General features: G+C 40.3%; 1 protein-coding gene across 1 annotated transcript in view; it reads left to right on the forward strand.

The window, feature by feature from the left end:
• The first annotated feature begins 12115 nt into the window (after positions 1 to 12115).
• The window catches only part of TUSC3 (tumor suppressor candidate 3), a 114316-nt gene continuing 101125 nt past the window's right edge, over positions 12116 to 25306 (forward strand). Inside the window, exon 1 of the mRNA XM_045821385.1 lies at positions 12116 to 12442. Coding sequence (XP_045677341.1) covers positions 12305 to 12442 — 138 coding nt within the window. The 5' untranslated portion in view covers positions 12116 to 12304. The remainder of the gene's footprint in view (positions 12443 to 25306) is intronic.

The following is a 25306-nucleotide window of genomic DNA, read 5'->3' on the forward strand; positions in this document are numbered from 1 at the left end:
TCCCAAATAATTGACTTGAAAAAACTTTTAATAATATATTTTTAGTAGAGGAGTAAACCAATCCATAATCCTAACACTTAAATAAAATCACTCTTTGTGTATATTAAGAGCTGTGATCATACCACATACATAATTTTGTATTCTTGAAAGTAGTAACATTAAATAGAAGTTAATTAGCACTTTCAAAAAGAGTAAGCTTATTTATTTTAAATAATGTTTTTTGGTTTTTTTTAAGATTTTATTTATTTATTTTTAGAGAAGGAAGGGAGGGAGAGAGAGAGAGAGAGAGAGAAACATCAATGTGTGGTTGCTGGGGGTCATGGCCTGCAACCCAGGCATGTACCCTGGCTGGGAATCAAACCTGCGACACTTTGGTTTGCAGCCCGCACTCAATCCACTGAGTTATGCCAGCCAGGGCAACGTTTTTTAAAAGGTTTCATTTATTTACTTTTGGAGAGAAGAGAAGAAGGAAGGAGAGGGAGAGAAAGATCAATGTGCAAGAGAAACATTGATTGGTTGCCTCTCACATGCCCCCAGCCAGGGGACTTGACTGGGAAACCAGGCGTGTGCCTCAACCAAGGAATCGAACTGGCAACCTTTTGTTTTACAGCAGGATGCCCCACCCACTGAGCCACACCAGTGCAGCCTACTGTAAATAATAACATCTAATAGATCTATAACTATGCAGCCATAATAATAGTGAACAAGCAAGACAGTTAATAGACTAAATTATTGTGATAATTTCTAATGGAAAGGAGTTAGTGGTGACTTAAGTAATTCCTAAAGTTATTTACCTTTGAATTTGGAATATGTTATGGACTTATAACAAAAATAGTATCTTACATTTATGTAAAGTCAATGGCTTTGTTTATGCTGATATGAAAATATATATGTTTCAATTAAGATTAGGCATTGTGAAGAGTAACCCAGTATTAGTATTGGAAGAAAGTTATTTGAAATTTAATGCCAGAAATAGGATAATCTGTGCTGAATAATTGTAACTTGATGTAACTTCCCTGTTTCTTTTATTTTTTTACAAGTAGATATAAATAAACCAAGTAAACTCACTTTTAGATCCCCAAACCCATAGTTTATTCCATGGTAAACTCTTTTTAACTGTCATTCTCTCACAAGCGAACATGGAGTTTTCTAGAAATTATATGATGTGTAAAATCACAACAGGTCAAATGTAGAAACAATATGAATATACAGCTGTCTTCTGTTAAGCCAGACACTAATGAGATTGGTAAAAATCTAAAAAAGTCACTCTCTTCCCCAAAATGTTAAAAAATACTACTTATGTTAACCAGCGATGAACTTATTATTTTTATGTAAGTTGTGTCACTTTTCACCTTGGTTTTAATTTACAATATGGCATATATTGATAGATATAGGCAACATAAACAAAAGCTCTTTGGATCCTTAATAATTTTCAAAAGTTTAAAGGGGTCTAAGTTCAAAAAGTCTGAGAACTGCTGCAATATATCACTAATTGTCTAATGACTGGACTAGGCAAAGAACTCAGAAATCCAGCTCATGGTGGACTGGAGGATTCTGGGAAGACTTCTTGGAGAAACAGGAACTTGGATTGGGTCATACATGATGAAGCACTGTATTTCAGCATTGTAGACTGGAAAGGGCCTGAGACAGGGTGCCAGAAAAGGCAAAGACACTGAGCAAAACACAGAGTGTGGGGGTAGCGAAATGGCGTCAGCGGGGCTATAACGAGAAAGCAAGTGGCCAGAAAGTGCTTAGGAAAGTAACAAGAGACAGATAAGAAAGACAAAGGCTGGAACGCAGAACCTGGGATTTGAAATGTATTCATTGGCTGTAGAGCCAGGGAGGGTTTTCAAGTAGAAAAGGGTGACATAAAGGTAATATGCTCTCAGGAAATTCATCTCACTGGTGGATTAGATTCTATGCAGAAGGAAATAGCAGGAGTGTTACACAGCAGTCCATGCATAAAATGAGAAGGACCAGGACTCGAGTTTGAGGATTTGAAGCCTGAGTGGTGGGTAGCACTAAGGGGATCAGAGCACACAGCATGGATGTGAAGTACAGAAAAATACCAACAATGATGATAAGCCACCATTTGATGTTAAAGAGGTTTTGGATCATAACTACTAAACGATGGTTGATATAATTTAAATATTAAGTATACTGATTATATTAGAATATTTTTGTAAATAAGGAAGACACCTGTTGTTCCTTTTTTAAAGATTTTATTAACTTATTTTCAGAGAGAGGGGAAGGGAGAGGGAAAGAGAGGGAGAGAAACATCAATATGTGGTTGCCTCTTAAACGCCCCCTCGTGGGGACCTGGCCCACAACCCAGGCATGTGCCCTGACTGGGAATCAAACCAGCAGCTCTTTGGTTCACAGGCTGGCACTCAATCCACTGAGCCACACCAGCCAGGGCTACATTAGAATTTTTAATTGTGTGAATTCATAAGCAAAGAGCATGAAAAAATTAAATTAATTTGAATAACTGATGAATTCTCGATTTTCAATCATGCCGAGTCACTACAGGTTTACTATAATTTGCAGACTGATATACACTATTGGCTTGTTCACCTGATGATAAAGAAAATACAGGTCCTGTGGATTTAAAATTGCTTTACTCTCAGCTGGACTGGCACTCTATGGCTTACTAAGCACCATTAGGAACAACAGCTTCAGTGTCATTGTATGAAATAAATCTCTGACTTAAAGTGCTTTATCACTCATTTAAAAAATATTCTTTATACATTCCCCTTTTGTACCCTGTATTAATTTATATATAATTTAATGGGTAAAATAATTTTTAGTAATAAAATTATTGCATATTAATCCAATTGACTAATAAATTGTGGTACTTACAATTAGAACTTCTTGGTAAGTCCTGCTTTTAGCCCAGAAAAATATCCTTTGACATATTTCTTAATAACAAATTTAGTTTCTAGAATATATTATAAACTCTTGTAGGAAACCAATAGAATATGTTATAATATTCTACCAATAAAACTTAATGACTGATTATAAATTCAGTGTCATATTCTTGTTAATATAAAAAAAACTCATACCACTCAGCTCAGCATTTGTGGTGTTAAAAAAAAAGACTCATCATTTCTTTCCTTGAAAATGACAATGTTAAAATGAACATTTATTCAGTAAAATAAAATGCTGGTATATGAATACAAGCATATAAGACACCCTATTTAGTGAGTTTAAGAAATAGAAAGAAAGTCATGTATTTGGAGATTCAGTATATAGTTCACTCATTAACTTTAAAAGTTTAATTTAACCACGTGTGTGTGTGTATACATACATATATACACACACATATAATTCAAAAGAAAAGATCATTGAAAGGAAGTAAAAAGTAAGTTAAATTGTTCACTTGCATCCTAACGAATTACAGCTTTTTTAAGCTGTAAGAACCACAAATCAAAATAATACGGTTAAGTATTCTGCAGCAACCTCGCATCGGTCCAACCTCAGACAATCTGCTTGGCATAGTGAGGAAAGTGAAATTATCTCTTCTGCTCACCTGGCTGCATAGCTTCCTTTCCAATGTTTTCCTGGCTCTGTAGAACACTTCTCTAATTATTTCAAGAGTCTCAGAGATACTGGCTACACACTTCTGTGACCCTCTTGGAGTCTTTTCCTTTTTTTAAGAAATTGCTCCAGATTGCTTGAATTAAACAGCTTCAATCATCTGTCCATATCCTTACTTTCCTTCTATATAATTTCTAAGATGAACGAAATGTTCTCAGTGTGTCTAGGAAACTCTGGCTGCATTCTGCCAAAAAGCAGCCAGACTTTGGACTTTGATCTTAGAGCATCTAGTATACAAGGACTTAAGAAAATAATGCCCTCACTCATGTTCCCCTCAGTTAGCCAACCAACTGTTCTCTGAAAAGATATTTTTTGACCCTAACATATGTTCCACAGGCAGCTCCAGATACACGGAGTATGATGAACAAACAAGCGAAATGCTGTTTGAGATAACCAACTGTTCAACACAATCAAATCATATGCTGGGCATTGCTCTGACATCAACCCAAACACAAACATAAGTTCTAAAGAGTAATTGCACAGGTGTGTGCTCTTCAGTACTATGACTCCATTTCACAAATCTTTTACCAGACTGTTCTGTTATACTGTGTTTTAAGTATTAATTTAAATTCACTTTGATGAAAGTTTTAGGGTCGAAATCAAACAGTAATGAAAATATCATATGCAATGAATGTTTATAAATGCTACTAAATTATATGAATAAAAAGAAATATTTTAATTTAATAGTATGGGAATTGGTTTTAGGTCGAGGTCTAAGAATATTTATAAAACTAATTTAGCCTTGGCCAGATAGGTCAGTTGGTTGGAGAGTCGTCCGTTATAGGAAAAGGTTGAGGGTTTGATCCCTGGTCAGAGAACTTATCTAGTGGCTCAGTCCCAGCTGGGGCGCATATGGGAGGCAACCGATCAAGGTGTCTTTCTCACATTGATGTTTCTCTCTCTCTATCTCTCCTTTCCTCTATGAAATCAATAAACATATGCTCAGGTGAGGATTAAAAATGATAATAGTAATAATTTAATTCCTATTGATTACATAGATACTTTAATATTTCAGTTTTTATTTATTTATTAAGATACAGTTTAGAATAACATACAAAATCATTCTTATTTTGGAGTATTTCTGGGAAACACTCTTCACAGAAAACTTGGTTTAAATATCCAACTGTCTGAAATATACTAAAATCACTTAGATATTCTGTCCAACAAATGCTTATGTTTAGGGAAATGAGAAAAGTCCACTGAGATTAAATATTAATGCCTAATATTTCCAACTTTTGGTTTCCAAACTCTGTACAGCCAATATGAGCCTCTGTATAGTAGTCTGGGGCAAAAACTTTTATGTTCCTGTATTGCATCATATACATCAATAGGCTGTGAGTTGAGCCTCTGCTCATATCCTTTGGCTGGGTAGTCCATTCTCCACTCAGCAGCTAGAGGTATTCCAAGGGAAACTCGCTGCATAACTACGCATGTTCCTTAGGTAAGAACAATGCATATCTTTTCTCTTGCCCCTACTCCTGGATTTACTCTAATGTCTGCATTTAGTTAAATAGTTATTCAGCACCTCTGACCAAATGGGGGTTAATAAATAGCATTTACAATGTGTTAGACACTGCTCTAAATTCCCTGTATTCGCTATTTCATCTTCATTGTGCTACTATTATGTCTATTTTACAAATAAAGCAACTGAAGAACAGAGAGGTAATATAATCTGCCTGAGGTCACTCTGCCCGTGAAGAAGTATAGCAAAGAGTCCAACTCCACAGCCCTTGTTCCCAAACACTGTACTCATTGTTGTGCTGGGGCAGCGAGTGCAAATTGGGGCAGGGCATACAAAGAAAGCCCAGCCCCTGTCCTCAAAGTGTCCTCGGCGGGAGGGAGACGTATTTTCAATGGAATGGAAAAGGATCATAACACTGTCAGGTGTTTTTTAAGAGTGTCTATATTTTGAGCTTTGTAATCATTTCCTTGCATGTTTTGTTCATCTTAATCCTCACAAGAAGCCTATGATATCTTTGATTAGAAAATTAGGATAATTTTGCCCAGGATGAGAAAGAACAAATCCGCTCCTGGCTTCGGTCAGCTTGGAGCCAGTCTGGCTCTAACGACAGGCCCTAGTGCTCCTCTGTTGAATATGGAAGATTTCACGGAATGTGAGCATCAGACCAGTCCGTTCTGTGAGGGTGGCTGAGCGAGACAAAGACAGTTCCCTTCCGTTATCTGTCAGAGCAAAGACAAGAATGGCTCCGTGCAAACCATGAATTTGCCCAAACATCAGCCTCTCCCACCTAGTAAAGTGACTGCGTCTTTTTTTGTGTGTTAATTTTATCTTTAGGTCTACCTTGTTCCTCTAACCTTCTAGATAAGAAGTATTAAGATAGCCTACCTTGGAAGCTTCCCTGATTCTGATGGATTTCAATCCAGAGCAAAGCCACACTTCCTTGAATCCCCCCCCCCCCAAAACATAAGCCTTCCAGTGTATTCCTTGGTTGGAGGATATTAATAGAAATGAAGGTTCCACCAACATTCAGCAGACACCCTTACTATTGGGGCAGGAGGCTAGACTTAGTAACGATGTGCACATGGGAGACCCTTGAGATCTCTGCCTGTTCATGTGCTCAAGGGGTCACCCTGGCCATGGATGGTAGATTCGTTTTACTCTCAACTGAGTTCTGATCAATATTTAATTGTGGTGGTTCAGCATTGGATTTATTTATTTATTTATTTTTCACTTAGAAATAAGTTATCTTGGGATTTTTGAGTCATAGGATCAGATGTATGTTGTTTTTTGGTGGATTGTTTTCTAGCCTTTGTAGCATTTATTTCTATTGTTAGGTAGCAGCTAGGAATGGGCAGCCAGAGGGGAAATAAAGGCAGAGTCCTTGCTGTTATAATCTAAAAAGAACTTAATACAAGAGGCTAGAAGCAAAGGAAGGCATGTATCATCCATTGACCCAGCAGTCCTGAGCCTGGTTCAATAAGATTGCCAGGCCTTGAGAACACCACAAGCAAAATTATACTAGTACAGGAGGAGGGGAGAGTCCTCAAGACTGGGCTTCCTTCTGTAGGCTTCTGTAACAGTCTTACTAAGATTGCTGGGTGTCCCAAACATCCCAAGGCATAGAAGGTGGGAAGGGAGTCCTTGAAATTCTATGCATCATTTCCACTATCTAGGAAAGAACTCCCACACATACCTACATTTGGGTAGTCACATCCCCCGGGGGAAGGTGGCACCACCCTTACCCACTAATTGATATGTAACTCCCTCACCCCCATCCCACCAACTATGTAAGTCCTCAGAACAAAGGACCTGATGCCCCTTGCCACCCTTGCTCTTGCCACCCAAGCTCTTTCTTGCTTTTCAACCCCACCTTAGCTAGGCTAGTTCTCTTTCAGGAGCACTTAACACTGATAGACTTTGCTTGCACACTAATAGGCCTTCTGATCTGTAATTCTTTACTGTGTCGGCAAGAAGAACTGAGTTTCTCCAGTAACACCATCATCTGCTTTTCTAGTCTCCACGAAGAACAGTGTGTAAGGAGGGGACAGAAATAGACAGTCTATTACTGGACAGTCTATCCCTGAACCAGTGCTGAGGAAGGAGGAATTCAGGTGTCCTTACACTGGTGTTCTTTGAGTAAAAGTGCTTTAGATCACCATTTCAAAACGAGCTTTCCCTCAGTCTCGTGAGAAATGATTTATTTAGTTTCAGCTGCCCAAAGCCAAGAGTTTTGCCTGGCCCCTGATCAGGGCAAGTTCCAGAGATACAAGTTTGCACAAATACCAGCCTTACTGACTGCTGGGGTTCTCATGGGCACTTCTCAACCAGAAACTGCACCTCTTTCAGGCCAAACCCTGCTTCCTTAATGTTTTCGAAGTGTGACGGGTACTTACCCTCAGGTGACATTCCCCGGAGACAATTTGAAATTGCAGTGACTACTGAGGGAACTTTTGACATTAGCAAAATGTTTATTTGATAGCTCCTTTGGAACAAAAAGGGGAAGACAGTCATGAAGAGATTGTCTGGTCTACAGCAGATTATTTTATTTCATTAGAAGACTCCTCTTCCATTTCATTTCTAAACTTCAGGGTTCAATTAACTCTGGCTTTTAAATTTTATGGCTTGACAAAATTGTCATAGACTGTCTCTTTTGTGTGTATATATGTCAAAATGTGTTTTCCTGTGGGTACTGGAAATACTGTGAGGGATACTTTGTAAAGTATATGATTCTCAAATCAGAGAACGTGGCCCTCAATATGACCTGAGGATGCATTCCCACATGGGGACAGGGGTGGGGAGGCAGGGATTTCAAAAGGCATAAGGTGCCGATGATCATCAGTAAAGAGAAGGGCTGCTAGGGAAAGGAGATCATAAACTTACATTCTTCATTTTCCGATTGGTGGGGGCAAATGGAATTTCAATGGTAAGAACAAGGGGTAACATGCAGTTAAGCAGTTCTCAAAGTCCTAGTGCCCATTCAGGCGCACAGGACAATGGCTTTTGGTTGAGCAGTTCCAACACAGGGGGTGTTGCTTATCAGCCGTGCAGTGGGTCCACTGTATCAAGCATACTATCAGCACAGGGAGACTGCTCGCTCTGCAGGTGGTTTTTAAGCCTTGCAAACAACTTCAGAGCTCAAACTGCAAAATTTCACCTGTCGAGCCCCCAAATTATGACACTGTAGTTCCTGTAAATCCTCACACCTGTGTTTCTGAACAAATGGCTATAGATTGGCAGTTCTAATGACCCTCCCCTTGGATTCTATGGATTGGCAAGAGTGGCTCACAGAACTCAAAGAAGCATTTTATTTATTAGGTTGCCAATTTATTATAAAAGGATGTAACTCAGGAACAGACAGATGGAAGAGACCCGTAGGGCAAGGTGTGTGGGAAGGGCTGTAGAGTTTTTATGCTTTCTCCAAATGTGTCTTTTTCCTGGATTCTCCACGTGTTCACCAACTCACAACCTCTTTTAAATTTTTATGGACACTTCACTACGTAGCCACAAAGAATTAACTTATTGGACACGGGCAATTGAATCAAACTGCTGCCCCTCTTAACCTTCCTGGAGGCCAAGGAGTGGGACTAAAAGTTCCATCCCTCTAATCACATGGTTGGTTCTGGCAACCAGCCCCCATCCTCATTTGGGATCCCAAAGTAATCTCTGTAACAATTAGCTCCAAATAATGACAGCTCCCTAACTTTTGTCCCTGTTTCCAACTTAGGGCCAACCAGAGAAAGCCAAATATACGCCACCAACCAATCGCATAAGTCATCCTTCTTGTTAGCCTGTCTGCAGCTTCCGCATGCCAATAGCCTCAGGGCATACCTGAAACCTTCCCCTTTTTCTGCTATCAGTCTTTTCTACTCCTCTACCTGCCTTTTCTCTGCCCAAATTCAGGTGATGGTGGCCGACTCTCTTGCTATAGCAAGCTCTGAATACATAGCTTTTGCCTGTTCTCATGTGGTTGGTCTTCATTTCTTTTCACAAACTCCAATGTATTCGTTTTGTGTCTGGATGATTATGTTGTAAAATTCATCCATATTGTGTATAGATGTCATTAGGAAAGTACACATGGTAGTTGAGATTTTGGAAATTAATTCTTTTAAAAATGCTAATGTAGCCCTTGGTGCACCCTCCAGTTAGATGGTGGCGGTATTAGAGTAAGACTAAAAGGTTGCATTTGACCATGAGCCACTGTCAATAGTTTGGACCTCCTTTTGGACCTAGTAAAGAGTGACTGAAAGTCCATGGACCAAAAACAGTGACGCGATGAGTGCCGTACTTTAGGGAATAAACAGAGAATGGCTGGACTCACCCCATCATTCAACAAACACCCCATTCTGGGTAGCGTGGGTTCAAAGATGAAGAAAATAAAGCTCCTGTCTTCCTGCAGTTTACATTCTCATGGGAAAAGACAGATCAATGGATACAAAAGCCTAACATCAGCAAAAAATTAAAAAACAGGGGTTATTCTGGACAGTGTGGATACAAAGCCCCTGTCTCATGGAATTAGAATCCTAATGAGGAAGACTAGAAATAAATGAATACAAAAGCATAATTTCAGGTAGTGATAAGTTCTATGAAAATGCTAAAGGAGTGTGTGTGAAGGGCAAGGAGTTTACTTATATTTTTAGAAAGGGTGACCCGAGCAAAGAGGACAGGACATTTTAGGAGATCTGGGCCTTGGCCTGAATAAAATGATCCAGTAGGCCATGTGAACATCTAACTATACGAAAAGAATTTCACCAATTAGAACGGCACTGTGAACACCAGAGGCAGTGTAGTTGACGTACTTGAGGAAATCGAGAAAGCTAGCCTGGCTGGAGCAGAGTTAGAAAGTGCAAAAAAAGTTGGAAATGAAGTTGGAAAGGTAGCCAGGTGAGAAGCAATGTAGGCTCTTGAGGGAATGGAAAAAACTTTGCTTTTTATGCTTAAGGGCAGTAAAAATACTTGGCATTGATTTATGTATTAAAAGGATCACTCTGGCTGCTTTACCAAGAATAGAATGTAAGAAGCAAGACTAAGTAGTCTTGGATTAGCACAGTAGAGGGGAATACTGACATTATAAGCAAGGGAAAGAGGATGAAGTAATAATGGCGTTTAATGTCTTTCTAATGAATGCTAGCGTTAGCGTTATAAGATGAGAAGTCATGGCCCTAAAACGCTGGAGTCAGAGTAACTTCAAAACTGAATATGGATGGCTGCACGATTGAAGAGAATGGGGAAAACGGAAGGCAGCTCTGGGGCTCTGAAAATTGGTCGTTAGGAGGATGGTGGTACCATGACTTATAATACAAAATTGAGACCAGTTTGAGAGAGAAAGGAGCTGATGATACATTTTGATTATGGTAAGTATATCTCAATGAATATGTTTAGCTGTTACAGATCATAAATTTACTTTTGTCTTCAAAGAGAGAAAATTTGAGACCACTTTCACAAGTCTCGAGGAAAAAAGCAAGGAGTTATTATTTTGGGATAACTACTAAGGGCAAAAATGCTCACAGAAGAGTGGGGAATTAAAAGCCTGGGAGATAAAGAGATGTATTTGTAAATTCCTTTCGCAAAAGTGGCATTGCATGGGATATAAGAATGACTATGGGATTAGACTGCCAATGTTCAAATTCCTGCATGACTCTTTTCTAGTTACGTGATTTTCAGTTAGATCTTCTGGCCATAATTTATCTGAAAATTGCCATAATAGGACGTATCTGATAGGGCAGTTGTGTAACAGGAGTTGTGAATCTGGAGCTCATGCAATTTCAGAGCACTTGTGAACCTTGAATTGAAAAAAAATTATTCTCTTTTCTATTATCCTATAATGGAAATCTTTTCTTCAATGTTGAAGGCAGGCAGCGAAATAGGGCATTCATGCATATGATTTTGTTTCTAGGAGGAATGACAGACGTTTTCCATGTTATAGTACAATGGTAGTGGATATTTCAAAATACTATCATCACTACTTCAAAACTACCATATATATTACAATTGCTATTAAATATGCTGCTAGATGTGTATGGTTTCGGGATTTATCTACAGCCTTCATGCCACTTAGTAGGTCAAGTTTCTCACAATTGCACTCCTTGATCCATCTTATTCACACAGTGAAGTCTGAATGTTCATACATTGGTTCTCACATCGAGGTTGCCCCCAGCATTTCCCAAATACAAATGTTGGTTGAGCCACGAAGTGGAGGGAGGTGAATTTTAAAATTTTGATAATTGGTATTTAATTATAGTCGGTTCCTTTGTAATCCTATGTATCTAATTTATGCATTTAGAAGTACTATTTTAAGACTGGGTCAACAGGCTTCATCAGATTATCAAATGTGTTCATGATCCAAGTGAAAAAAATCTTGAGATAGAAGAATAAAAGTGTACATACGAAGCACTAGAACAGTACTTGGCCTCTATCAAATAGTCAATCAACAGTCTGTTGCTATTGTTCTCGGAATGTTCAGAGAGCAGGAAGCGAATGAAGTCCTATTCATTTTTGCATTCAAAGCGTTTGGTACAGTGCTTTACACGTTTGGCGCTCCAAGAATGCCGAGTGAATGACCAAAGGAATCAACGAAGCGGTTTGCAGGTTGGCTGGCTCCTCAACCAGAGCTACAAGGAACATCTGTGAAGTCTTGGGCGGTGACTAAGCCCACAGGTTCTCCGGATTATGTTAGAGGGCTTCAGAGGGCTGGGTGTGTGAGCTACAGCTGTGTCCCTAAAAATACACCAATGAGCATGGAGATTGCCATTGGCTAGAGTGGCCAGATCCTTACTAAATCCTCAAAGCTCTTCTGCACCATACAATGAGACATGTCTGTCTGTGGCTCCAGGTAGTGTTGGACACACAAGCCCTTGCGTATTCCTAGGTCCTAGTATTGGCTTCAGTAGCGAGATAGCCCTAGGTTCAGGTCAGCCAGCTAGAGAACCACGCGCCCCCGCAGCGCGGGTCTCGGGAAGACACGGGTGGAGGGCGAGGCGCAGCGTGGCGCGCGGAGGCCCTCTCCCTCGCCACGCCCACTTCCTGCCCCATCCCGGGCCTTTCCAGGTCCCCTCTCCCCGTGAACCGGATGCTCCGTCAGTTTCCTCCTCCGCGTCTGCGGCCGCAGCACTGCTCCCCGGCGAAGCCGCAGCCACCCACGAGGGCACAGGCAGGGCGCTCCGCACGGCTGGTCTGGCAGGTGTAGGGCGCCGTTAGGAGCTGGGCGCGCACGGTTACCGAGCGTGGAGGAGACACTGCCCTGCGGCGATGGGTGCCAGGGGCGCTCCTTCACGCCGGAGGCAGGCGGGGCGGCGGCTGCGGTACCTGCCCACCGGGAGCTTTCCCTTTCTTCTCCTCCTGCTGCTCCTGTGCATCCAGCTCGGGGGAGGACAGAAGAAAAAGGAGGTAGAACGAATCCCTTGGCCTTTCCCTGCGGGCTAGGGCGTGCTGGGGCGGCCGCGTTGCTAGGCAGCCGGCAGCCGGGCGTGGGCGTTGACGGCCTTGGGGCGGGACCCTAGTGGGCGGGGAACCTTTGGGCCGCACTGTCTCCGAGGTGATGTTAGCCTTGTTCTTTCTCTGAAAACGACGAAGCTTGCTTCGTGCCTGCAGCAGCTCACACCTTTCACACCCCAGGGGCTTTGGATCCTAAATTGGAGAAAGACCTTGGGCCCCTTTGACTCACCATAGTGGCTGGATGTGAAAATACCCTTTAGGAATAGCAAACCTGCAGACCTGTTTGTACCTTAGGCTCATGCTCTGGTCGTTATCCTTTTCAAACGGCAACAGAGCATATTGAGAATATATGTTATTCTGTATTCTTAATTATACATTTTATAGCTGTATTTTTTTATGTCGAACTCAATGTATAATTGTGACAGTAACCTCCTATTAAGTTATGCAAATTTTTTTGGTAAAGATCAGATCACCAGATTTCAATCTCAGTCCTCTGATGACTTTGATGAGGCCAAGGGTTGAAGTAACTGATTCTGTTTATTAGTTGTGGAGTTATTTGTGAATTAAAGTAATCCGTCTTTACCTTGGGTAGGCATTCAATCCAGCAAAATCAGAAGATATTTATTTTGGAAATGTCAGATTTGTGGTTGTACATAATTGTAGTAAGAGTATTTTCTTTCTATAAGTCAAGGTGGTTTTTCCTGGTTAACTTTCACACATGACTCAAAAGCTTACTTGGCTTTAAAATATTACCACAACTTTCTTGATATCTGGGTAGAGTGAAAAAGCGGCCTCACACAGACAGTGACTCCAATTCTCTTTCTCTTGACTCTGCCTGAAACAACTCTCAACTCAATTTTAACGTCTTCCCTTTAGCTTTTTTATTTTAACATGAAAGTGGGCCAAGTTCTGATAAGAGGTTTAGAAAAGAACCATTGTTAAATTAAAACTGTGCTTACAAAAATAAATTAGCCCTGGCTGGTGTAGCTTAGTGGATTGAGCAAAGGCCTCTAAACCAAAGGGTCACTGGTTCAATTCCCAGTCAGGGCACATGCCTGGGGGTTGTTGGCCAGGTCCCCAGTAGGGGGCGTGCCAGAGGCAACCACACATTAACATTTCTCTCCCTCTCTTTCCCTTCCTCTCTCCTAAAAGTAAATGAATAAAATCTTTAAAAAATAAATAAATTAAAGAAATGTCTTCTTAGCATTCGGTATTTATATACCATGTTTCAAGAGTTTCAGATTTCATAGTTTTTCTCAAGAGATTAAAAGTAGTTTTTTATGATGAGGGACACCGTAGAAATTGTTTTATCTCCTAGAAAGGTCATGGTGATCACAGCAGTTTTCAGTTGAAAGAAAAAACTAAAAAGTCTAAAAAGTGTGTATCTGTAAAGCATCTTAGCATCTCCAATTATGACTACTTGTGTGAAAACATTTGTTAATCTAGTATAATTATAAATTACGATAGTATTTCCATTAAAATCTCTTTTAAATGAAAAATTAAGGAGAAAATTTTTGAGGATCAAAAAAGATCGTGTTCCAAATCTGTTTTTCTTTCTTTTAAACAGGAGAGTCTAATACAGGTATACCTCGTTTCATTGTACTTCACAGATGTTACATTTTCAATGAATTGAAGGCAAGAGCCTCCAGACTATCATTATCTCCAAGGTAGCTTGTATTATATGGTGGTTTGCAGAATACACCAGTTTTATTTAAAGAAAAGTGAAGAGCAAAACGACGACTTAAATAGTTGATATTTTGATACTCTGCTCAGTGAACATGCGTATCCCTGAAATCTTGTTCAGTTCTCTATCTAGTACTCAGTTCAAAAACCATGGTCTCTTCCAATAGTAGGGGGAAATAAACATTCTCCATTGGAAATGAGAAGAGGTTGCTCACCAGTGTGGTACTTTTCGAGGGGTGCTCCAGGATTGTTTTGACCATACGGGGCTTTTTCCTTTGCTAACTCTAGAAACATCTGCCCGATATGAGATTTAACACAACTGAACCAAAAAGTATAGCAGTTGGAACTTAATTTACTGTGTCACGTATTACTGACGTAAGTACCAGGTGGACTTCGCATCAATGATGTATTCCTTCATTCTGGGGAAAACAAATCGAAGTCTAAAGTCGAGCCTGGAATCAAGAGTGGACCTTAGTTGCTTTTAAGGACGTAATAATTATGACAGTAATACTTACGACCATAGGTTTTTGAGTCAGACAAATGGTTCAGTTACAACGCAGCCCCTAATTGTATGACATCAGACAAACCGCTTGCCTTCCTTGAATTTTAGTTTCTTTGTTTTAAAATTCAGGTATGATACCTATATCTCAGGGTTGACTTTTTTTCACTGTTCATTCTGCCATCGCAGCGAAACATATCCTCAAGACTTCTCTGACTAGTGCTGCTTTGAGGAGTGCTGTTTAAATATGGTTGGAATGTCTGTAGGATGTAATCCAGAGTTCTTCGTGTGCTATTTAGTGCTTTTCCTGAGTGAACCTTTGTGTGACTCTTTGGTTTTATGTTTCACCACTGGTCCTTGCTTCCCTCCAGTGTCATCTCAGGCAGGTGATCCCATCCTCCCGTTTCGGATGGGGGACTCCTCCTCTATGCTCACATCGCTGGATTTCTGAACTTATTTCTTTAGAGCACTGATGTGAATTTGTGTCTGTTGTCAGTACAGATGAGACCCTGGCAGTGGGTGGCTGAAGTGTTGTTGAGGTTTCCTATCGGGAATGATGGGGATACAGGGTAGGGTGTAAGACTGTTGTGTGGACTTCATCCGATGCTCAGAGTAATGGGAGGTGAAGGGTAGTAACCAAGAGTTCATCAGATGACAGCGTCTAAAAATGGTAGGTAATGTTATATTTTTAAGGTATGACTCATAAAGGAGCAGGATACAGAACTGAGAGGGAGCTAACTTCACTGTCCTTGCTCAGTGAGAGTAAAGGAGATGAATGGTTTCCATTTCAGTAGCTGGAGGGTCTGACAGAGAGATTAAGGGAACAAAACTTATTACAGATATGTAAGATGTAAGGAATTAGTTGGGATGTTCAAAATCTTACTTAGGTAAAAATTTCCTTTGATTTGGTGACAGTATTGTAGTCAAAATGAGAAATTGTAAGGCAGTGAATGGTATAACCTTCATTTTTTTCCCTCACATCTTAACTTTCAAGGTCTCAAACCAATTTTCTGATGTTAGGACATTTTTATGAATCAGATACACTTTTCTATTTTTGCAGTGTTTCATAGATGTGTGGAACATTGCTTCTGTTGAAATCGATCTTGTAGAAATCTGGTAACATTTGATGTTTTACAGATTGCAGCCTCATGTTTAACGATGTCAACATTAGCTAAATTTCTTGTAGACTGTTTCAGCCATGGATAATTTTATGAGGTACACACCAATATGAATTTATAAGAATTTGTAATTTTGTGATGAAAAATACACTGCCACTGTATGATGTGTGAATATAAATGATCAAAGCCATTAACAGGTAGAAGTACGAATCACTTTTTCAGTGAGCTTTCGTACCGAAGAAGGACCTGGAGAAACAGCAGCAGTAGCCACCGGGCAGGAGTCTGTCTTCAGAGATTTTCGGAGATAAAAGCTCTTCCCAGCATTACCGAACTATGGCCCGAGGTTAAATACTGCAGTGATTTACCAACCGCTGTTGTCACATGGATTTCTTCTCAGATATGATCATTAGTAGATTGTGTGTCAAATGCCCTGGTCTAAAAGAGCCCCATTTCTTGGAGAGTGGTATAGCGAGTACCAGAACTGCTTCGCAGTTTGTCCTTCCGTCACTCCCACATGCTCCTCTTGAGACGAGCATTAAGAAATGGCATATGAACACAAAGATGGTTTGTATGTTAGTTTTATTTTTTATTGTTCCTTTTCTCTTTTTCATAAATACCTCATTGGCATTGTCTTTTTTTTTTAATTGAATGTATTGGGGTTGTCTGTTAGTTTTCCATCAATGCATGACAAATTACTACAAATTTAGTGACTTAAAATGATACTCATTGTTTATCTCATAGTGTCTCTAGGTCAGAAGCACGGCATAGCTAGGTTTGCACAAGGCACAAAGTCAGGCGTGGCTGGGCTATATTCTCATTTGGGTCTCTGGGTCCTGTTTGCATCTCGTTCAGGTCATGGGCAGAATTTGGTTTTGAGCAATCTTAGGACCAAGTTTCCTATTTCCTTGCTTGACTTCTTTCTGGGCTCTTTGAGCCACCCTTAGGTCTTTGCCCCTTGGGCCCTTCTGTGGGCAGTTTCAGACACGGTTATTATGTATTTGCTGTCTTCCAGGCCAGCAGGATCCTCTCTCTGAGACTTGACTGGCTTCAAAAATGCTGGTTAGGTTTGGCCCACCCAATAGAATCTCCCTTTTGAGTAAGTCGAAGGTAACTGATTCAGGACTTGACATCTGCAAACCTTTGGCCTATAATTATGGTAACATAACTATGGGCGTGCTGTTCCATCGCATTCACAGTCTCGTCCACACTCGTGGGGAGGGAACTGTACAAGCCTGTGGGTCACTGGGATTATTTCAGAATTCTACCTACTAAAGTGGGTGAGCTTACACTTTTGAGATTTTTATAGGTATTTAAATGGTGGCTTAAACATAAACAGGTGTATAAAGCTCATCGTTCTGAAATTGCATCGTATTGAGAAATAGTTACTCGCAAAAATAAGTAGTTAGAATTGATAAGAATTATTTTAAGCAGTTCACTCATCTTGTGGCCTCAGGATACCAGTGAAGTTTCACCAGTGAAGTTTCAGGATACCAGATAAATAAGTTTGGAAGAGCAATAGATACTTCCATTTCACAGGAGAAACTAACAATTAAACATTAAAAAGGAATTAGGAAGTTTATAGAAATGTTCCCCACCCCCTGCCTGTTATAGGACAAACCACTATTCTTCTATCAGATCTGCATGGTTTCAAAGTAGAAAACTTAATTATTTTGAGTGTTAAGTGCAGATGTTTTTTTGTTTTTTGTGGACCTGCACAGGCCGCATAGCTGTGGGACCTGCATTTCCAAACTGTGCTCATTAACACTCTAGAGAATATTAAGAAGATACCCAAGTTGAGATAGCCATATTGTTTTTAAGTTAACATTGCTCTGTCAGCTAAACCAAAAAAACTGAACAGTGCTTTCTTGTCTCTTATATTTGAAATAGTCACAGTAGCACCTTGCCTTCATTCAGCCTCCAGTTGGTATTATGAAAAGTAATTTATGGAATTTATTGTCTGCATTCTCATTACTAAGTCTGAAAAGGGTAAGATGTCAAGATGATGCCTTAATACAACCAACACTTTATTTGGCATTATCCCACAGTGGTTGAAAGATACCTGCATCTTTGTAATAGCCACTTTCGCTTGTGCATACACAATGACGCCGAACGTGTTTGTCAACAGCCTTGAGAGAGCTGTTTCTGCTGCTTTCTTGCCATGGTTTTAATATTTTTTATCATATTTTATTGTATTCTGTATTCTTTGATGGTGTACCAGAGTTGTTTACCACATCAGTTGTTTTCTTCTTCTAAATAGACACCAGCTAGACCGCATTTCCAACGTCCTCTACACTTGTGCAGGGCGATGTGAGAGTCCTGGGCAATGGAGTGTGACTGGAAGTGACAGGAGTCATCTCTAGCCTGGCCTGTAAGGATTTGCCCCTTGCCCTGGCTGGTGTAGCTCAGTGGATTGAGCGCGGGCCTGTGAAGCAAAGGGTCGCCAGTGCGATTCCCAGTCAGGGTACATGCCTGGGTTGCAGGCCAGGTCCCCGGTTTGGGGCGCATGAGTGGTAACCACACATTGATGTTTCTCTCCTACTCTTTCTCCTTCTCTTCCCCTGTCTGAAAATAAATAAGTAAAATCTTAAAAAATATATATATATTTGCCTTCAGCTTGTGCTGTTGCATCACAGGCTTCCGGAGAGGACCTGCGCTCCAGTGCAACCGAGTTTCGGTGGGAGAAAAGGAGGAGAAGGCCACTGTTCTCGGGAAGAGTGGAGGTGGATTCAGGAGACCTCTGCATTAGGTTTCTATTGTTGCTGTAACAAGTTAGCACAGACTCACTGGCTTAAAAGGACACATTTATTATATTACAGTTCTGGAGACCGAAAGTCCAAAATCAGCCTCGCTGGGCTGAAGTCCAGGCGTCTGCAAGGCGGGTTCCTTGTGGAAGCTTTGAGGGGACAGTCCACTTCCCTGTCTGTGTCAGCTCCTGGAGGCTGCCTAGTCCTTCCGATCCCTTCCCGAGAGGCATTCTCTGCGGTTTTCTAAGCGGAACCAGCAGTAAGGTTCCCTTGCTAATTGGCACATGGAATTGGAAGGTTGCCCATCACTTTTGGCATGAAAAACTCGGATGTACAGAAGCTAAGCAGATAAACAAAGAGAAGAGATTTTCATTGGTTCGATAAATATTTGAGTACTGACTCAGTGTTAGCCTTTGTTCTAGATGACACCAGTGCAGAAAACAAACAAAAAGGGGAAAAACCGTCGCCCTCCTGGACCGTCTCTGGCTACAGGGAGTACGGACAGCCCCGAGTTCTTGGGTCCGGTTATGTTTGACGCCAGACCGCTCTCTCCCCTTCCTTGTTATGTGTTTTTCCACAGCCCCTTTTCACCCAGGCTAGATGGAACTAGGCTTATGTCATTTTTAATTAAAGGAGTTCAATAAATATGAAAGCCATTTATCATTTCTCTCAGCTTTGATTAAGAAGATAATACAGAATTTAAACTATATAAATAAATTCAAATTGGTGAAATACACACTTATCTTTATAGTGCAGGTTCCGCATGAAGACGCTGGCCAAGCCAGTCCTATCCCCTAGGTAATTTTAGCTCCTTCCATTGCCATTTTGGGGTGGTATTTTGATCCTGGAAGATATTCCTGTCTTTTTTTTTTTTTAATCTTTTATCAGATTTAGCTGAGAAATTCAGCATTTTCCTATTAAGGGAGCCTAACTGGCATTTAGATCTTCAGATCCTTAATCCACTTTTTGGTCTCTTGTTCGTTTTTGTGTACTCACTTGATAGCTGCCTCCTTCCCTCCTTCCATCTTCCACCCCACCATCGAGGCCTCCAGGGATTTACCTGCCACATTCCTCATTGTTGTTACCAAAAGGACACAGCTATGATTATATTATAAATGTGAGTACATTGGATGAGTGTGGGTAAGTGCACCAGAGGCATCCTTCTTTCTCGAGCGCTCCACTTCTGTCCCTCTGTGCTTGGCTGTCCGCTGCCCTCATTTCTCCCCCAGGGCAGTGGGAGTTCATCAGCTGGTCTTTTTTTGCTCAGATCTTTTTCTTAAAACTGGAGGCTCTTTTTCCGTTTCCATAGGTAGGTCAAGGTAGGCTTGGGAAATAGATGTGGTTTAATAAGCTGTTCAGCTGCCTCTTCACCCTGTGAGAGTAATTTATGTGTTGATAATTTTTTTTCTGGTAACTCTGCATCACAAAGCTTACTTTAGGGTTTTTAGTCGCTATTGTTTCCTTAAAGGCCAGAGCTCATTTTGTGACGAGTGTTGTCTCATTCCTCTTGAGTGGGAAGGTTTGGAGGGGTTGCATTGTGGTCCCAGTCAGTGTGGCCTGCTATATGAAAGTACCGTAGGCGCGGTGGCTTTCAAACCACAGAAACCTGTTTCTCGCAGGTCTGCAGGCTGGGCGTCCAGTCAGGGTGCCAGCAGCATTGCGGTGGCAGGTGGCGACTTCTCATGTCATCCTCACGTGGCACTTAAGGGGCAGGAGAGCTCTCTGTCCTTCCCTGAGGCGGTCATCCGGTTCGCCCTGGGGACCCGATCACCTCTCAGTACCATCGCTTTGAGAATTAGGGTTTCAACTTGTGAGTTTTGGGGGTGACACACATATTCAGTCTCCCGCAACCACCTTAGAGAAATAGGTCAATAAACCATTTTAAGCTAGATGTTACACTTAGTGTTCAAACGGGTTTTCGGGTAGGTGTAAATCACTTAGAAGACATTTACAAGGATCAGCCAATTAGAACCTAGTACGCATGTCTCACTTCTTGTAGTTAGAAGGAATGTCTCCTGCTGTGGACTCACTATCCTTGTGTTACTATATTTTAAGGTTTTTTGGAAGGAGAAAAGCTCATTTGACTTTTGGGATTTTTTTTCCTACTAAATACTTAGTTATTATGTAACCTTTTCTTTAGAAAAATTTTATATTGTTTTGTAAACTTAATCATCAAAAGCAATCAGCATTCTTTAAAATATACTAAATACATTAAATAGTGTCCTTTAAAATACACATTTTATTCAATCAATTGAATAATTTTTGTGTATCTTCATATTTTTGTGTATCTTCTGTATTAGGGAGTAATAGGACTTTTGTAAAGTTTATTCCTTTGTGTGTTTGATTCTTCTTTGTTTTGAGAAGGACGGAGGCTCCCTTGTGAAGTGGCTGGTGTCGTGGTACTAAAAGACTAAGCTATAATCATTTAATTTCATTTTGAAATGACTATTTAAAATTGTCCTTTTTCCTAGTGAAATGGAATCTCTTCATGGAAACTAACTGAAATATTAAGAAGTTAAATATATAATGTATGTGTATATGTATGCTATTTAATTAAGAGGGTAATATATATTTTATTTCAGAATTCTTCAAGATGTACTTTTACAAATATATAATTTATATTTTTGGTAGGAATGATATATGTTTTGGACTTATAAATGGTACTTTTATACACTAAATTAATGTGAATTTTAAATCTAGGAAAGAGTTATAAAAGTTAATCAGAAATTTATAATTTATATATTAAAATATGTATTAATTGCAAATGAATATAATGGCAACTGATAAGATTACCAGTTTCAGATTTTGAGACTGACTTTCGTATATTTTTTCTTGTTGAAATTTAAAACTATGAATATACTCATTACTTACTTGAAGCTACTTAGCACAAAAGTTGTCTTTTTAATTTTTCTAAGTAAAAATTTGTATTAAAGCAACAAATCAGAGTTTTTGAATGATGTGTTCAGAACTCTTGCTTTCTTAATTGTGAGAGACTAAATTGTGAGTTCATTTGTCAACAGACCAGCTTCCTTTTTCTAGGTAATTAGGAAATTCATTGCTTTTTCTCTCAGGTGGTGAAAATGGAGCTAAATGAAATTTTTTGTTATTTTTTGAAGAATGAGACTTAAACCAGTTTTTACAAATTCTTTTTTGTCGTTCCAACACCTTTCTTTATTACTTGTGCACCCAAATGGGTTGAGGACACCGTCATGCTATAAGGAAGGACACTTTGACCACTTTGAATATCTACAACTTTATCGTGTTTCTAAAAATGCATATGAACATTTTTAAATTGGCAATTCAATCATGGAAGTTTAAAGAGATTGAAAGTTAAAGATGCTGTAAGAAAACTTAAAGATACATATAACTCATCATCAGAATTGGAGTACATTCGGGAGGAAAAGGAGATGCGGGGAATAGTGACTGCATGGCAGTAGGGGTGAACGAGGACTCTTCCCAGCACATCTAATGCAAATAGCGTGAATCGTGGTGTTTCGTAAGGACGCGGAACAGTTTACATGTTTAAAGAAGCAAACTTACCATCTTGCACTGTGCAGCCTAGAGTTAAAAATCAAAATAATATTTTATTTGATGCGAATCAAGTCAGGACAGTTTACAACTGCTTAGATGTTTTCAAGGTGGGAAGCATGTTTTGAACTCTCTAATTTTCATTTGGTTACGTCTTGCTGTGTGCCTCTCTCTCCTACTTGAAGAGCTGTCGTCGTTCTCCTTTAATTCGCCAAACGTGGTTTTTCCGGTTCCTTGAACAAATTTGTAATAGCTACTTTGACGTCTTTAAGTCCAGTAGCTGGGCCCAGTCAGAGATAGTTTTTTTCTCACCTGCTTTTTCATTTTCTGTGCAAGAAAAGATTACACTTTTCTGTTTCTCTTCATGTCTTTTTGTTGTTGTTGTTGAAAGCGGAATTTTGATATTTGAGCATCTCTGTATTCTGACCGCCCTCCTCCTTGTCCAGATCAACATTATTGTTTTACATTTTTTATAATATTTGCTAGTGGCTGGCCTGAATCAATTCTGTGGAGTGTGTTTTTCCTGCAGCGGTCAACCTCTGATTATAATGCTTAGTTTCGTGCCCCCCTTGTTTTTGTTTGTGAGCCTGGCTTCCTAGGAATTGCCAGTTCTGGGTTAGAGGTTGTGATTAAGAGCCCTGACCCACCAAGTCTTCCAGCCTTGCCATTGATCTGTGTGTGGTTGGCGGGACGTCTTCAAAGTCTGGGGAGTTGTCCTGTCTGCCCCGCATTTAGCCCGGGATCAGCAGCCGGCAGGCACTTTTTCTGGTTGTTCCTGAGCGTGTGCAGTCTTGCAGACCACCAGGGGTGAGTGTAATCTTTGCAGGACAGTTTGGCTATCTGTTTCCCTGAATCCCTCTGTTAAATTCATGACTAGTGCATTGTTTTTCTTGCTGCTTCTGGTGTGTGTTTTTAAAAATCCAGTTGCTTGCCAGTGTAACCTGTTCCACAGAATGCCTCGGGCAGTGCTGTGGGGTTGCAGGTTCTCATGTGTTGCTTCTCTTCTGGACGGAGCCTTGGGTGAACTGTCTAGGAACTGGGGCTGGGGTTCCCCCTGAGTAACACCTCCACTGGAGGAGTAGGAGTTAGAGGGAATGGGGGCCTCTGGTCTTCCCAGCTTGTCCCTCCCAGTGTGAGCCCCCGCCTCCTTCACTGTGATCAGGGGCAGGGTGAGGAAGGGAACGGTCCTCTCTCAGACTCTGCCTGGCAGGGAACCCCTGCAGAGCAGCATTTCGGGCTGAAATGCCACACGTTCCTGCTGTTCTCACCAGGATCTGGTGAGTCATCTCCAGTGAACGAACGCTTCTCAATTTTTTTTGGCATGCCTTTAGGCCTCAGAGAGTAGAAAGTATTGTTTTTGATACTTTTCACCAGTATCATTCTCTTTTGCTCAGGAAGAGGCTCTGCCAAGCTCCCCTCACAGCCATTTTGGAAATCCCGACTACAGAAACCGTTTCACAGATGCACCAGGCAGCCGACAGGCGCTGGCACCAACACAGGGGAGGCTGAGTGACTTAAGAACGCCATGAACTAGCTGGTGAAGAATCGGGCCCTTTTTAAGTTTTTCTTCCTGATTTTAGGTTCTACTCATTCTACAATTACAGTGGCTTCAACCTATTGACAGTATTATTAACATAGTGTAAAAATTCCACTTTGAGATGACGTGGCATGTTGTGAAACCAAACTAGCTGGGATGTGGTTGGCGGGGCTGTGAAATCTTCCTTTCCACTGACTGCCACGGCCCATCCGAGTGCGAGTCTAGATGGGTGGCCCCCCCCTCTAATGGTTGGTTCCCTGTGTGTCTGCAGCTGCTCGGGGAATTTTCTCCCCGATAGGGGAGGTCAGTTCTTTTTTTTTTAATATATTTTATTCATTATGCTATTACAGTTCAGTTCTTGTGTGAAGAACACACATCTGTGGTAGTTGTACTGCCCAACAAAATTGCTAGGACCTGTCAAAATTATTTAATTGTTTATTAATATATGGCATAAAATATTTTTAGTGATTTAAAATATGAAAAGTAACAACTATAATGTGCACCGTCTTACAGTAGTTCTTTTTTTCCCCCATGTTATTTCTTTGGTTTAAGGCATACACAGTTGATACGTCATTAAAATTGTTAATCTCAGCAAAGCGTTGATTTAACGGCAGACCGATCAAGGAGGCGAGGAATGTTTTGTTTTCTTTCTCTTCGTGTTATATTGTAAAAGTGGGGAAAGATTCAACTTACAGGCATTTTCTATAATTCTTTTATTTGTTTTAACTCATTGATAACTTATGAAATGTTTACTAGTACCTGTACAGGTGTGTACAGTTTCGGAGGAATCTAAAGGCGAAGCCAGCACGTCCCACTCAGAGACTCTGTTTAGCGAGGAAGGCGTATCCACAAGCTAACACAGACAACATGGTCTGCACAGGGGGAGTCACTTTCCCATCTGTAAGGATAAGTTCCTATCCCTGTGTGCTGAGAGCCGGAAAGGTTTCAGAGTCAGGCAATTAACTGAACTCCGTCCTGACTAATGAGGAGGGGTTAGACATGTTGATGAGAACTGCGGGTTAAATATGGAGTGTGTGTAGCATTGTTTATAAGATTAAAAAAATGGGAAAAACATGTATGGCTATCATTAAGAGAAACAAAAAAATAATATGAAGGGATTCTCTACAGCAATGGAGATAAATGAATTATTCCTATATGTGTTAACATGCGTAGGTTTGTTTTTTAAAACAAAATTTTGATGTAAAAATTTTAATATGGTATTGGAAGAGGACATTAGACGTGAGGATTTGTTTCTTTTTGCTCTTATATTTAGATTGCAAAAGTGAGCCTTTGAATAGCGGTGGACGATTGTGGTAGCAGAATGGAAACTCCATTAATATTTAGGATCGTGTTACTCTGAAATAACTTAATTTGTCTATTTCTGGCCTGTTTATCACCAGAAAAGCTCAAAACTGTATTTTACTAGACCCAGGAAAAATGGTTTTATTTGTTGAGTTTATATTGGGTTTTTGTTTCTCTTTTCTCTAATGGTTCACTAAATCAGATTTGAAAATTCTGGGATTGCTTTCTTCAGTCTTAATAAAGACATACATACAACCCTGGTTATTGAAGAACTTTTGATACATATTCCAGGTAATTTTTCTGAAATGACCTAAGGTATTCATCAGTAAAGATAAATATAGTGGTAACTGCAAGTTACAATATAATGAAACATCCTCATTTTCTCAAATACCAGTCTGACCAAGA

Source organism: Phyllostomus hastatus, unplaced genomic scaffold, assembly GCF_019186645.2.
Source record: "Phyllostomus hastatus isolate PE091 unplaced genomic scaffold, TTU_PhHast_1.1 phas_scaffold_46, whole genome shotgun sequence".
NCBI lineage: Eukaryota > Metazoa > Chordata > Mammalia > Chiroptera > Phyllostomidae > Phyllostomus > Phyllostomus hastatus.